The 14695-nt window shown below is 38.0% G+C and overlaps 1 protein-coding gene across 16 annotated transcripts in view; it reads left to right on the top strand.

The window, feature by feature from the left end:
• The window catches only part of SCEL (sciellin), a 125825-nt gene that overhangs the window by 54239 nt on the left and 56891 nt on the right, over nucleotides 1–14695 (top strand). For 13 of the 16 annotated variants that reach the window (XM_055542700.1, XM_055542716.1, XM_055542712.1 and 10 more), the window contains 7 exons: nucleotides 826–906; nucleotides 4008–4073; nucleotides 6267–6326; nucleotides 10193–10237; nucleotides 11941–12000; nucleotides 12299–12358; nucleotides 14295–14354. In XM_055542700.1, coding sequence (XP_055398675.1) covers nucleotides 826–906; nucleotides 4008–4073; nucleotides 6267–6326; nucleotides 10193–10237; nucleotides 11941–12000; nucleotides 12299–12358; nucleotides 14295–14354 — 432 coding nt within the window. The remainder of the gene's footprint in view (nucleotides 1–825; nucleotides 907–4007; nucleotides 4074–6266; nucleotides 6327–10192; nucleotides 10238–11940; nucleotides 12001–12298; nucleotides 12359–14294; nucleotides 14355–14695) is intronic. The other 3 variants (XM_055542704.1, XM_055542711.1, XM_055542715.1) reach the window with 3 other exon arrangements.

Genomic DNA, 14695 nt, shown 5'->3' on the forward strand with positions numbered 1-14695 from the left:
CCTATGGACTGTAGTCTGCCAAGCTTCTCTGTGGGACATGGGATTCTCCAGGCAAGAATACTGGAGTGGATAACCATGTCCTCTTCCAAGGGATTTTCCCAACCCAGGGATCAAACCCATGTCTCCTTCATCTCCTGCATTGCACGTGGATTCTTGACCACTGAGCCACCAGGAAACCCGAGTAAAGGGCTGACTCCATCCCAAACATGTCCATAATTGCCTGCTTCAGTTCCTGGGTGATCAAAGCATGCCATTTCAGAGGCTGTCTTGGTGCTTTGTTGGAAAGTTTAGGCTGACAGTGTTTATAAGCTCTGCCAGCATCAAACTGGCCTGTGCTGTCAATGTTTAAGGTGGATTTAGTTAAGAGCTTCAAATCAACTTCATCTTAAGGTCTATGGAATTGAAAACCTTTCTTGCTGTTTCCATAGCAGCTTGATAGTTGACATAATTCCTAAAGAAGCTTATATGTTAATTTAGCCCAGGAACCATTTACTCTGTTCATGTGCTGCTGACCCAAAATATCACAACTTGAGTGAGATAGTCTAGTAAATTACTAAGCTGTTTAAAGTATACATAATGTTTCAAGCTATAGTTGGGGAGGACAGGGTTTCCAAAAATCTGATTAAATGAACTCTCCTGTAATTTACAGATTTGACTTCTTTAAAGTTTAGAACTCCAAACATCCTAGCCTTTCCAGTAGCTTATGCACGGGGCTTGTAAGACGCACGAGATATTTCCACATAGACAATAAATGCATGTGGTGAATAGATGCTAAAATTTACCTGGTTTCCATGGTGAAATGAACTGCTGTTTTCTGTTCTAAAGGGAACCAACTGTTCACCCTCCGATACCTCCAAAGCCCAGTTCTGCTGTTTCATCTCCTAACCAGCCGAAGCAGGATAATAGGTAAGACCTAGCATTCCAGAATTTCTTGCAAAATGAAGTTTAAAGGAAATGACACCATATGAATTGTGACTTGTGCAAAGCATGGGTATGTTTTTTGTGCAGGGTCACTGCAGAAGCACTTGGAAAGCTGCTCTAATTCCGTTTGCCCACACAAAGGTGTATTTATGTTTGCCTCTGGGGTCGCTGAGGGTTGGACACAACTGAGTGACTTCACTTTCACTTTTCACTTTCATACATTGGAGAAGGAAATGGCAACCCACTCCAGTGTTCTTGCCTGGAGAATCCCAGGGACGGCGGAGCCTGGTGGGCTGCCGTCTATGGGGTCCCACAGAGTCGGACACAACTGAAGTGACTTAGCAGCAGCAGCTGGATACTTATGGCTGCTACCTGTCCTATGGAAACAGACTTTCAAGATAGAAACTGAGCAATAGTCACGCCCAGGAGATGTTCATACTCAGGTGTCCTCTACTTTATGTATTGGGAACCAATATGTAAGGAACCCTCTCTCCCTGTATATAAATATATATGTATATATGTGCGGCAGTGGGGGTTTAGTCACTCACTTGTGTCCAACTCTCTGTGACCCCAAGGATAGTAACCTGCCAGGCTCCTCTGTCCTTGGGATTTCCCAGGCAAGAAAACTGCCGGTTGCCATTTCCTTCCCCAGGGGATCTTTCTGACCAGGGATCAAACCCATGTCTCCTGCATTGAAGGTGGATTCTTCACCACTAAGCCACAATGAAGTCCATTTATTGATATGTATATTTATTGCTTATATATTGATATGTATATATATTGCAAAGAGTTGGATATGACTTAGCTATTGAATGACAGCAACAAGAACAAATATGTGTATAATATATATATGTATATATTTATACACACACACACACACATATATACATCTCTTAACTAATTAAGATTCCTGTTAAGAGCTACATTTTCTAACAAAAGATGTTCTTAAAACTTTGTGTTACTGTTCAAACCCTCCCGTATGTTAGAAAATACCTTTGGATAGTTCTTTAGTCTTATTGAGACATTCGTAACTTATTTAAAAGCTATAACAAATTTTGAAAAATATTATAATTACCTTGCCTCCAAATCAAGAAAAAAAAAGACAGACTTGCTTTTCCATTTTGAATCTCCAGTGCTCTCTAATTAATACTTAGAAACAAATACTTAGAGACTAATTCGGAGATCTCAGCACCTCCCCATGTGTTGCTGTTAAACAGTTTACTAATCTCAAGCTATTTTCCAAGATCTACACAGCACATTTCCGATATTGTTTTTTTTTTTTATTTTATTTTTAAACTTTATATAATTGTATTAGTTTTGCCAAATATCAAAATGAATCCGCCACAGGTATGCATGTGTTCCCCATCCTGAACCCTTCTCCCTCGTCCCTCCCCATACCATCCCTCTGGGTCATCCCAGTGCACCAGCCCCAAGCATCCAGTATCGTGCATCAAACCTAGACTGGCAACTCGTTTCATACATGATATTTTACATGTTTCAATGCCATTCTCCCAAATCTTCCCACCCTCTCTTTCTCCCACAGAGTCCATAAGACTGTTCTATACATCAGTGTCTCTTTTGCTGTCTCGTACACAGGGTTATTGTTACCATCTTTCTAAATTCCATATATATGCGTTAGTATACCGTATTGGTGTTTTCCTTTCTGGCTTACTTCACTCTGTATAATAGGCTCCAGTTTCATCCACCTCATTAGAACTGATTCAAATGTATTCTTTTTAATGGCTGAGTAATACTCCATTGTGTATATGTATTGTTAAGAGATTTTTAAAATGGTGTCTCAGTGAAGACTGAATACATTTGATTTGCTTGATGGCCTGCCTTTGATTCTTTTGTATTTTTACTTTTTGATGGTGATTTTTTTGACAACATGTAGGACTATTGGAAAACTGTTTTTCATTAAAAGGATAACTTTGGCCAGAAAATGCTGATTGTGTGACAGGGCTATGTAGCTTTAGGCATTCAACTTAATGTGTTAAAAACTCAGGTCTGAATTTCTATTCACTGAAATGTCACAGGATCTTTGAAATTTTGTCCTTAGGAAGAGAGGATAATATTTTTTAATGTTAAAAAAATTCTTCTTCATTGAATTAATGAAGAATATAGGCCAGATTTATGACTTCTAATCTGCGCAATGGTTATAATTATACACTTGAAAATAACTTTTCAGGCTTTCTATCTTATATTATTTTTCCTTTTACTTTGACAGTATTGAGCAATGTAATATTAATGTGAATTGGATTTTTCAGAGGGCTAAAAAAGTTGGTGTTAGTACCTCCTGAATTCAAAACCTTGGATTCTAGAGCAGTGAATTGAATAGATTTAAAAGAAGCTAAATTTCATCAGAACTGGTCTAATCTGTTTTTACTACTCTAATTTATTTCTTCCACAAATGATCCTAAATATAAAATGAGGACAACTTGCATGTTTTAAACCCTGATTACTTTAATCACAGCAAGATGATTTTAATGAAAGAATATGAAAAGGAAGTGTTTCCTATGTAATTAACACATGTCCTCAGGAGTACAAAAAATAGTTGAATTTAGTTTCTTGAGAACAAGCAAGAATGTGTAAGTAGGTCAATTAGATACTTAGAAAAAAAGCTGAGAAAAGCCTTGTACCACAAATTGTTACAGAACCTAACACTGTAAAATTTAATTCTAACAACTCAGTGTGGTCATTCCCAATGTGGTGGATGTGCTGGAAAAATGAAAGTGTTTACCATATTATCTGAGCAAACATATTTTTTGATAGTATTCAAATGGGTTGAGTCTTTGAGAAAAAGATGTTCCTGACACCTAACAAAACATGATTTTTACTACTTAAAAACTTTGTATCATTATCTAATAGAGGTAAGTGTATTTATCTAATAAAGATAAGTGCTTTATTGATGACTGAAAACTAAAATAAATGAACATGAACATATTTAGAAGTTTATTTCCACAGTGCTCTTATTCCAGAAAGCACACTTTCAACTCTTTGAATGTAAATGTTTTCTCATAAATTTAAATTTAACAGAGAAGTGTTTTCTTACCTAACAGACATTATCTTTAATTTGAAAAATATAGGCAGATATATCCAGCTAAACCAAGTGTATATACAGAAGCCAACAGATCTGCTGAAAGAAATATAAGGTACAATGATCTATCCTGATATCTCTATATCTATATCTATGTAATTGTATAAATGATAAAGTATGCTTTATTAGAACACTGAAACATACATGAAATTAATAAAACAGACAAAATCAGTTTTCCAGCTGACTTCAATAGTGGGTAATAAATATTTTTATATGTACTTAGAGAATTTTATTCCTTTTATTGTTATTTCTAAGTATTACATTAAGAACAACCAAAATTCCCTGAATATGATAACAGAATAAGATCAAACCCCTTAAGACAGGAAAATCTCTCTTTATTCCTAACAGTTGTCCCAAAGTCTATGACATAAGCTGGTGTTGATGTGTAAGGGAATAGGTGGAAATACAGTCATCTGACTGAACATCTACAAAACCTTTGCTTGGAATTGGCTGTATGATAAGGGCACTGAGCTTCTCCTGCACCATCAGTAAAAGGCTTACAAATTGTATTGATGCTTTTGAGTAAGATTTCCCCATGACAATCCTGGTTTACACCTATTGTCTTAAACATCCCATCTGGTTTAGTATTTGTTTTGGATGTATCTTTATGTATTTATTTGAAAAAATACTATTTTTGAAATTAGTTTCTGAACAATGTTATTTTATAAGTCAACCAATATGATAAACCAGTTTTTTTTTATGGTAAAAAACACAGCATTAATTTACCATCTTGTTCATGTGGGATAAGTCGCTTCAGTTGTGTCTAACTCTTTGCAACCCCATGGACTGTAGCCTTCCAGGTTCCTCTGTCCATGGGCTTCTCCAGGTAAGAATACTGGAGTGGGTTGCCATTCCCTTCTCCAGGGGATCTTCCCGACCCAGGTTATCAAACCCATGTCTCTTATGCCTACCTCCATTGGCAGGCAAGTTCTTCACCACTAGAGCCACCTGGGAAGCCCATCTTAATTTACCATCTTAACCATTATAATAAATCTTTATTTTAAACAATTTTTTTAACTGAAAACACTTTTCAAAGTGCAAAACTTTATGTATTTTTTTTTCTTTATTATCCCCCATGACTCTTAGACTTAGGTCACGCAGATACCTTACCTTTTGGGGGAGTACGTTGTACCTACTGACTTAAGGTACAGTTGTATCTCAGCATTTTCTACAGTATGTCCCATGTGCCACAAGATATCAATGAATGTTCTGGGAAAGAGGCATTTAAAAGCCAACACATTTAGGAAACACAGGAGAATAGATTTCTCTATCATGAATTTCCAGAGCCTTCAGTGTGCGTATATGTACATTCCAAATCTCTAAAAGTCAGTTATGTTTCCTCAGTTTACTTGACTACAAAATTCTTTCTTCATGGAACTCTGTTAACTTTCTATACAGTATTGTTTATGAAACACAGGTCTTAATTCAGGTAAACCTAAAATTATTCCTTTTCGTGACCTAGAGATTTAAGTCCATTACATGTCAGGTGATTCCACATACCCTACAGTTTTAAATGTACTTTCTTTCCCTTTGGAAGCCTAAGAAGACAGATACTTTCACCTCATATAAGGGGTTAATTGATCTTCTGAATATGTTGCTCAATGTTCCTCAAAAACTGAAACTGTTAGTCGCTCAGTCGTGTCCGACTCTTTGAGCCCCCGTGAGTGGTAGCCTGCCACGCTCTTCTGTCCGTGGGATTCTCCAGGCAAGAATACTGGAGCGGGTTGCCATTCCCTTCTCCAGGGGATCTTCCCAACCCAGGGATCGAATCCAGGTCTCCTGCATTGGCATGTGGATTCTTTACCATCTAAGCCACCAGGGAAGCCCAAGGATGTACGCTCAGTGTGATTATAATGTAATGTATAATGTATGCTAAGTGACATTATAATGTTCTCTGGTTGATAGAAAAGCTTCTGAACATACTCTGTGTTTACTTGTGCAGTTAATTGAATTTCCCCCCCATATCCTTTTTAAATATGTAACTTGCACATAGCGGATACACGTCTTTAGGAGAAACTGTAATTATTTCAGTGAGCACTAGGTGGCAGAGGCGATGCCCGGGCGGAGCGACTGGCGTGCATGTGTGTGAGTGCTGTGAGCTGACGTGATAGGCTATTGTTACTCAGTTAAAGTCAGTCATTTCTGATAACATATGGACTTTTGCTTTCTTCACTGAACACAGATACTTTAGTTCCTTTAAGCATAGCTCAACTGTCATTGACATGAGTTTATTTTTCATTGTTTGAAGGAGTCAGGATCTGGAGAACATTGTCAAAGTGGCCACTTCGCTTCAGAAAACTAAAAAGGGGTGAGCGCTCAAGAGGTTTTGAACTTGCATTTTTCTTCTCTCTCTGTTTCAAAAATGCTTAGCCAGTACCTTTAAATCTTCCAAATATGAACAAAAGCCTGATGCTGCTTATTGTATATAATTTGAAGGAAGGAAGAGTCAGTCTCTAGATTAGTGTTCCTGAGAAACGGGTAATACTGACGCCGACGGACTCTCTTCTTTCTCCGCTTTCTCTTCTGTGGAGTGATGCTCATGGTGCTGACCTTGCTCCAAACCCCCAGTCCTGTATGTATGTTCTGACCTGGGTCTGTGCTTGTCCATCTCCCCAGCACCCCCATATAGAACGCCCCAGGTTATTTTCAACTTCCTCCCCAAACGTGGTATTTCCTGTCTTCTCCGTGTTCTTTCATTCAGGCAAGCCCACCTTTCTGGAATCATTTTTGATTCTTCATCTTGACCCCTCTATGTAGTATCAGGCATGTGTGGATTAAATGTCTAAAGTGCCCTGCACACACCCATGGTCTCACCCAGTTCAAACCCTCATTGGTTCCGTCACAGGTTATCCGAGTAGCTATTCAGACTGACTGACACTCCTCCAGTCTCTTCTCCCACTAGACCATTACTACCCATCACTGCTGGAGTTTTCTTTCTATGATTCTGCTTGAAAAATCACTCCACTTGGCTCCCCATGGCCTAGTCAATTGCGTATAACTTCATACAATGCCTTTGTTAACCTTGTTCTGACCTAACATTCCTTAGCAATTTCAGACTTCACCAATTCCATTTATCCTACATTCAATACCAAATTAAACCACTTCCTTTCTGAAGTTTCCAGAGCCTCTGCCTTTTGTCTGTACCATTCGATTCATGAGCCCTTTTCCAGCCTCAAGGCCACCGTATCAATACATTCAAGTTCTACCCATTTTTTAAGATCCAGATCAGATACTAACGCCTCTGTGAGGTCTTTTCCAAGTGAGTGACCCAGTGAGATGTGACTTCTGCCTCCTTAAGCGATTAGAGTCCTATTATTCAAGTTACATAACAGCTAATCATATTTAGTATTGTTTTGTGGTATTTATGTAAATGTCTCATCTTCTTTGTTATCTCTTTAATCTCCTAGAGCAGATATTTTGTCTTTCTCACCATCTGTCATCTGCAAAGTCTAACACAATGCTTTGTGCAAAGCAGAAGTGTTTATATAGTGGATAATGGTAAGACAATGCTGACCAGTGAGAAAACCTTGGGTATAAACATTCCGTGGTTTAATCCTGTGCCTACAGAATTTTTTTCCTTGTTCAGTGGAAGTTAGCAGTGCTAAGAGGGTTGTTAGGATTGCCAGCTCAAAGACCTGAAGAGAAGTCACAGAAGTGACGGTGAGCTCTTCTCTGCAGCTCATGGACACGGTCTAAATTTGGACAGAGACAGTGGAAAGTATCCTAAAATTTTTATTTTCATTTCTTCTGTTGTCTAAGTGTCTAGATTTCTCATTTTATTTATTTATTTATTTTTGTTTGAGGTAATATTTTTATGGGGATTGAACCGTTTTTTGGACTGGATAATTTTTTGACAGCTGTTTAAGGGAGAGATAGGTGCGTGATGCCGAAGGGCAATTACGGTTTGGCACCAGTCAAACAAAAACAGTGAGAGCTTCAGTTGGATTAGCTTTCCTGTCCCCTCTTCCTCACCAGGATACACAAATTCCACAGCCAGACACGTTCTTCACAGGGAGAAGCTGCTGCTTTGATGGGGACCAGGGGAAATGTCTGATGCTCTGGGCTATATGTAGGGACTCGATATAGCTTTTATGTTTATCTGAGTTGCTTTGTAATACTCCTTTGGGAAATGGACTATTACTCCTATCTGACTAAGAGCATTTAATTTATTGCAAATGCAGTGGTGAAACTTAATATCCAAGCTTTCATCAACTTGATGCCATTTTTAAAGCCCAGCTTCTTCATTCACAATGCAGTCCGCATTTTACTTAATTTCCCACAGAGTGTCTTTTCATGATCTATGCTAATTTTCTTGTGGAACCCCAAATCCTGATAATCTCATCATTGTGACTCACCAGTCAGAAAGGTTTGGAGTGAAAATGTATAGAGCTTGCTCTTTCCCTAGGGGACGTGAAACAGATCTGCAGCCTCAGAGTTGGAAGGTAGAATTTCAAATAAGAGATGACAATATAGCATTGTGTTAGGGTCTAGGTAACATTTGTCCCATGCAAGGATAGAACATTAATCCATTTTCTGTCAGGATCAGCAACTTTCACATTTCTATATTTATTCTCAGCCTTTGGCTCTACCAATGAATACGCAATATTACTTGAAAGGATTCATCTCTGTGATGGCCGTTGATTGAATACGTTTTTCAGGTCCCTGAGAGGACCATGCCAGTAACTATTCTGGTGATCTGCTGTACCAGGCATCTCTAAGCACATTAGTGACTCAGTGACTATACCTCTCGAGAGCTGAGCCAAAGTCTTGGTGCCTCTAAATTCAGTTTAAAAAATAAATATAGCAAGCATTTTAAAAATGAAAACATTAATATTGACTGGGTACTGTTTACGATAATTGCCAAAATTAATTGAGAGTTTATGACATGCTAGGCATCACGCTAATCGCTTTCTATTCATTAACTTATTGGTTCTTTTCTGAGGTGGGGACGATTAGTATTCTTACTTTGCAACTGAAAAAATTGAGAGAGCAAGAGGTTAGACAACTCACCTAGAGTCACCAAGTAATAAGCAGTAAAGCCTGCATTGGAATCCAAGTATCCCTGACTTGGGAACCTGAATGTCTAACTACCTACTTACTTGGCCTCCTGGTCTATACCAGTGATGACTCAAGAAGAAAGAGGAACATTGAGGAAGTGTGGAAAATGTGTGATTCTAGAGCAGGAAGAAGAGAGAACCAAGATTTATGAACTGGAAAACTGGATGAGGAAGGCAAGAGAAATGAGGGTAGAGCGGGTGGATAGAAGGGATGAGGGGAGGAGGTTCTGTGAGGAGCAAACAGGAAGGAAAATCCACTCTGGCCGCCTTCTTGGGGGAGAGGGCTGAGCTAAGGAATATTCCAGAACCCAGGGGTTTGGCTTAAACAGGTAGCTCCTGAAGAAGCAGCCAATAGACTTCACAGTTCTCAAATACAAAAGCAGGAGAGCAAATCTAGCTGACCTGGAATGAGGGAGAGTAGAATTCCAGAAAGAGACCAGACTTACTGATAAACAAGTGTTTTCCAAAATTTTCTCTGTGCAAGCACATTATGCAAAGATAGAATCTATAATAAGTCAACATACCTATATTTTTTGATGCACTTTGACCTTGTATTAAGCATCTACTGTGTGAAAAACTCCAGATTAAGCACTGAAGAAGATCCAATATAAAACTGTTCTAAATTTTAACTGGTGTGGGAATGTGTGTATGTGTCTGTGTTTCTCTCTATGTACACTCACACTCATATATGTAGAAGCAAGGAGACAATTGTGTAACTATCATTGGGTTGGGCAAAAAGTTTGGTTAGTGAATATGTTATTCAATAAAATTCTTGGTGAATCTGAAAAACACGTCTTATTTTTACTTAAAATTAAGCGAACTTTTTGGCCAACCTAATACATTACAAAGTATAGCAAGGTAAGTATCATAAAGGAGATATAAAAACCCAAAACACTGCAAAGCTTCCAAAAATGTAGGGCTCTCTATTCACTAAAAGGACTGGGAAAGATTTGTTGCAGAAAGGTCTGTCTGAGGAGAGCTTTGGAAGATAGACATGTTTTTAATGGATGATGAAGGTGGGATATTTGTTCAACTTCAGACAACTCAGAAACAGTTGTTTTAAGCTGAATCTGTCCCTGACTTTTACTGAATGGAGATATTCTTTCTCTTCCCAAAGTGAAGAATTGGATAATCTCATCAAAATGAACAAAAGTTTGAATAGGTAAGATCTTTTCTTTTTTTTTTACTGAATTTTTTACTGAATTCCCTTTGGTACTTTTCAGTAGTTTTGAGCACGAGGACCCATATACTGGGCTAGTCAAAAGTGTTCTACAAATCTTAGACAAAAAGCTTGCAGAAATCTTCATTTCATCATTGTTACAAATGGTTATTACAATTTAAAGATACTAATATAAACTGTCATTGATTTTCATACACCATTGTTTAGTAAAGCAGTTATAAAAATAAACACATTTATCTTCTTGCAATTCTATTATATTTGTATGTAAATAGTTTCGTTTGGTCACTGAATGCTTTTAGTTTAATCACTACAAAACCCACTAATTTTCTTAGTTAATATTACCTGCTTATTTTGAATAATTTGTAATTGCATAATTTACAGATCTTATTAATTGAAGCTTGAAGTGCAATTTTAGTTTTCTCTCTGTTACTTGGTCCACTAATGCACAAAATAAGTAGGTACCAGAGTGAAGGAGAAACAAAGCAAATATCAAATGAGTTCATAGATCTGATGATAAAGAGATGTGATTTTTCATGCCCTGTGTTGACAAAAATGATCTATTAATAAATGACTACCAACGACTCACCTGGAAGGAAAGTTATGACCAACCTAGACAGCATATTAAAAAACAGAGACATTACTTTGACAATAAAGGCCCGTCTAGTCAAGGCTATGGTTTTTCCAGTGATCATGTATGGATATGAGAATTGGACTATAAAGAAAGCTGACCACTGCAGAATTGATGCTTTTGAACTGTGGTGTTGGAGAAGACTCTTGAGAGTCCCTTGGACTGCAAGGAGATCCAACCAGTCCATCCTAAAGGAGATCAGCCCTGGGGTTCACTGGAAGGACTGATGTTGAAGCTGAAACTCCAATACTTTGGCCACCTGATGTGAAGATCTGACTCATTTGAAAAGACCCCAATGCCGGGAAAGATTGAGGGCAGGAGGAGAAGGGGACGACAGAGGATGAGATGGCTGGATGGCATCACCGACTCAATGGGCATGGGTTTGGGTGGACTCCGGGAGTTGGTGATGGACAGGGAGGCCTGGCGTGCTGCGGTTCATGGGGTTGCAAAGAGTCGGACATGACTGACTGACTGAACTGAACTGAACCAACGACTCACTACGATTTGCTGCCTTTCAGTTTGTTTTTTTTTAATTTACAGAGAAAGGAGGTATTAGATCAGGAATCAGACTCCGCAGTCTGATGAGGCCAGGCAGGTAGAGATACATGAAGGGAGCTGGTTCTGAAACATGGAGGGAGTGCCTGTCTCAGATGCCTGGATGTTTCTCAGCTCCAATTGCAATGTGAGAATTTGAGCCCAGAGTTGCAGGACACTTTCAGGAGATCCTGAAACTCCAGGCGTCCACATGTCATGATCAGCTTTGTAAATATTGGCTCATACTATAACATTTCTTGAATACAAACAATGCAAACAATGGACTTATTACAGCTTGCGGCTCCCCAGTTTGTATCTTCTTTCCTTTTCTCCAAGGTCCGCTGCAATTTAATATTTGAGTCTAGGAAAAAAATCTGTTTGGAATAAAGTGATTTCAGGAATCGTGGCTCATCTTTCCCAAACAACTTCTATTTCCTATCTCAGATATAAACTGATCTTTGCTTATATGAGTTAAGTATCCATCATTAATAGTGACAAGGTTTTTTACTCAATTCTTTTAAAGAAATCAAGGTCTCGATGGTCTCTTCAGAGCAAATCTTAAGTCAGAATTAACGGAGAAAAGGTAAGTGCATCTGTCTCTAACCTGAAAATATTATCTCCCAGATTGCTTGTTTTATTTTTTCAGACATTAGCTGGAAGGGAGTTATCTCCTCTGGCATAAAAATGTGCTAACAGATGGGGCGGTGCACTCAGTATTGTACATGTAGTTCAGACATAATTGCCCAGAAGGATTTCTGCTGCTCTATTCAGTAAGAGTAAATGAGCAATTCATGAAAATTTTTTACTGTATCTGACCTTTCAAGATAACAGATTTTTTTTCAATATGCAGTCTCTTATTTTAATTTCTTTGTGGTTTTTAGAGCCAAAAGCCTTGAAAATCTCATCTTTGTGAATACCCGGACAGATAAAGATGGCAAAGGGTAAGATCTGATTGAGACTCTTACAGCCTTTTTTGATTGATTTGTAAACTGTGTGCCATTTCCTGGGGAGACCTTCTGCTCAAGACAAGAGTCAGACAGGCTGGTGGAACAGACCCTTGATCAGGGTCAGGAGATGGGGGGGCGGGTATCTTGGTGCAACCTCTGTCACTAGGATCAATCAGGGTGACCCTGGACAAGTGGCCTCTGTTTCCTCAATCCATAAAATGAAGGGTATGATCTAAATAGATGGTCTCCAAGTTCCCTCTTACATCTAAAAGTGAAAGAAATCAAACAGATCACTAGACGTAGTGGACAATAGGCTGGTTTATGGACTAAATATATTCACTATAAGACATTTTGATGCCAATTGTACAGCCCCTCACCCCTGAAGTCTTTACCAGGGACTAAAGCATTTTTCAGTTGGAATGTTGATCAACTCACTTCATTTGTCTATCACTCAGATGCACTTGTAAACATCTCAAGGTCAAAAGCCATGCTTTTATTGACTTTATATCATAAAAAGTGTTAATTAATGGTCAGTAACTGAACATTTAAAGAAGTTGACTTACAGTTCTAGACTGACACTGATATACTAGAAAATGAATTACTACTGATATTATTTTTCATGTTGAAAAATATCAAACTTTTGACAGTTTCATTAAAGAAAATCCCAGAACAATCAAGAACTGCATAAGGCTAAAGATGTATGGGGTCTCCACTGCTTTTTCTCCAGATTGGCTATTTTTACCTTGTATTCGGTTAGTCATTAGATTTGCCTTCCAAACTTGATGATTTCTATTGTCCTGGTTATCTTTAAAAACCATTAATCTGTGCCAATCTGTGCACAGGCAGATATTCTAGCATTCCTGGTCAAGCTTGGCAGTATGCCTTCTTAACCCTCTCTAATGTAGAGCACTTAACAAAATCTATATAGTAAAAATTGTTGACAGTCACCACCTCCATTCAGACATCAAATACTTATTAACAACGAATTAGTATAGTATGAATCAGCAAGCATTATTATGGGTGATTTTTTTTTTTTTAATAGAGAACAGATGAAGTGAGAAAACAGTCAATTCTCTATAAGTGGTTATATGAGTTTTCCGTTAAAGCGGTGGAAATCAGGAAAAGGGAGATGAGTATCACAAGTCAATCATTGTATGGGCTAGGAAAGAAGAAAAAAGGGAATGATTTGTGATCTGGGATAACTTGATAGAGACTGGGCTTTGATGCAGAAAAGACAGCTCTCAATGGTGTAGTAGGGGGCAGGCATAGTTCCTTTTCCTTCTTCCCTCCTTCTTCTTTATACAGAAAGAAAACCTCAGATGTCAACAGTCTTATCACAGTGAAAGATAGAGACAGATGAAAATAACATGAACAATCGGGGGATTTAGAAAGATTAGCTTTCATTATCCCTGTTTTAAGCTATCAGCCTGTGAAAGTTTTATTGGTTGTGACCAACTCATATAAAGTACTGGAGTCATCATAGAGTTATTTCTACTTTTCCAAGGTTTCTTTTTATTAAAGATGACTTTTCTAAATCTTCAAAGTGTTTAGATTCAAAATGTTGATCCTCTGATTTCCACCCTTGATATGAATGATTTTCATGTTTAAGGCAGACAATAGCTCAACACATGTATTAAAGTTAGCTTCCCACCAACCCACCCTCGAAGGATAAAGAAAGCAAAAGTTGAAATGTGGAAAGAACTTTTAAATTGAGTTAATCATGACTGAGTCATGATTGGGCCCTCACTATAGGATAGTTAGCATATCAGCATTTGGCATGAGAAGAGCTGCTTGAATTAAATATTTCTAAAGACTTCTGATGTTTTAGGTACTGATAACATCTTACTCCTATTGTGAGAAATCTGCTGTTGAATTTTTCTCTTTCTCTTTCCACTGCTCTGCTTTCTCCACCCCCTCCAATGCTGTAAAGAAACCAAGGCCTTGGAAGTCTTATTAAAGTTAATCAAAGGGCTGACAAAATCGAGAAAGGGTAAGTAAAGCTTCGAACGTGATGGGGCTCCCTTTTTTCATGTTAGCTTTTTACACCTCATTAGAAATGGAGTGTTATGGTTTCCTCTGTCACAGATGAGCCATTGTACTTTGGGGTCTGTCAGAGAGAGGAAGTAAGGAATATGATGAATCCTGTTTCTATAAGACCACATGCTTGCGTTGCACTAATGTGCAAGAAAGCCTGTTATTCTATATTTTCTTAAATAACTTAAAAATGAGACAAATTTTCTATTTAAATTGAGAAATATAAAGGACAAAAAAGCAAAGTGAGAAGTGTGTTGGTAAAGTTTTTTTTTTTTAAATTTATTTGGTTGTCTTGGG

The sequence above is a fragment of the Bubalus kerabau genome, chromosome 12 (assembly GCF_029407905.1).
Source record: "Bubalus kerabau isolate K-KA32 ecotype Philippines breed swamp buffalo chromosome 12, PCC_UOA_SB_1v2, whole genome shotgun sequence".
NCBI classification, from domain to species: Eukaryota; Metazoa; Chordata; class Mammalia; order Artiodactyla; family Bovidae; genus Bubalus; species Bubalus kerabau.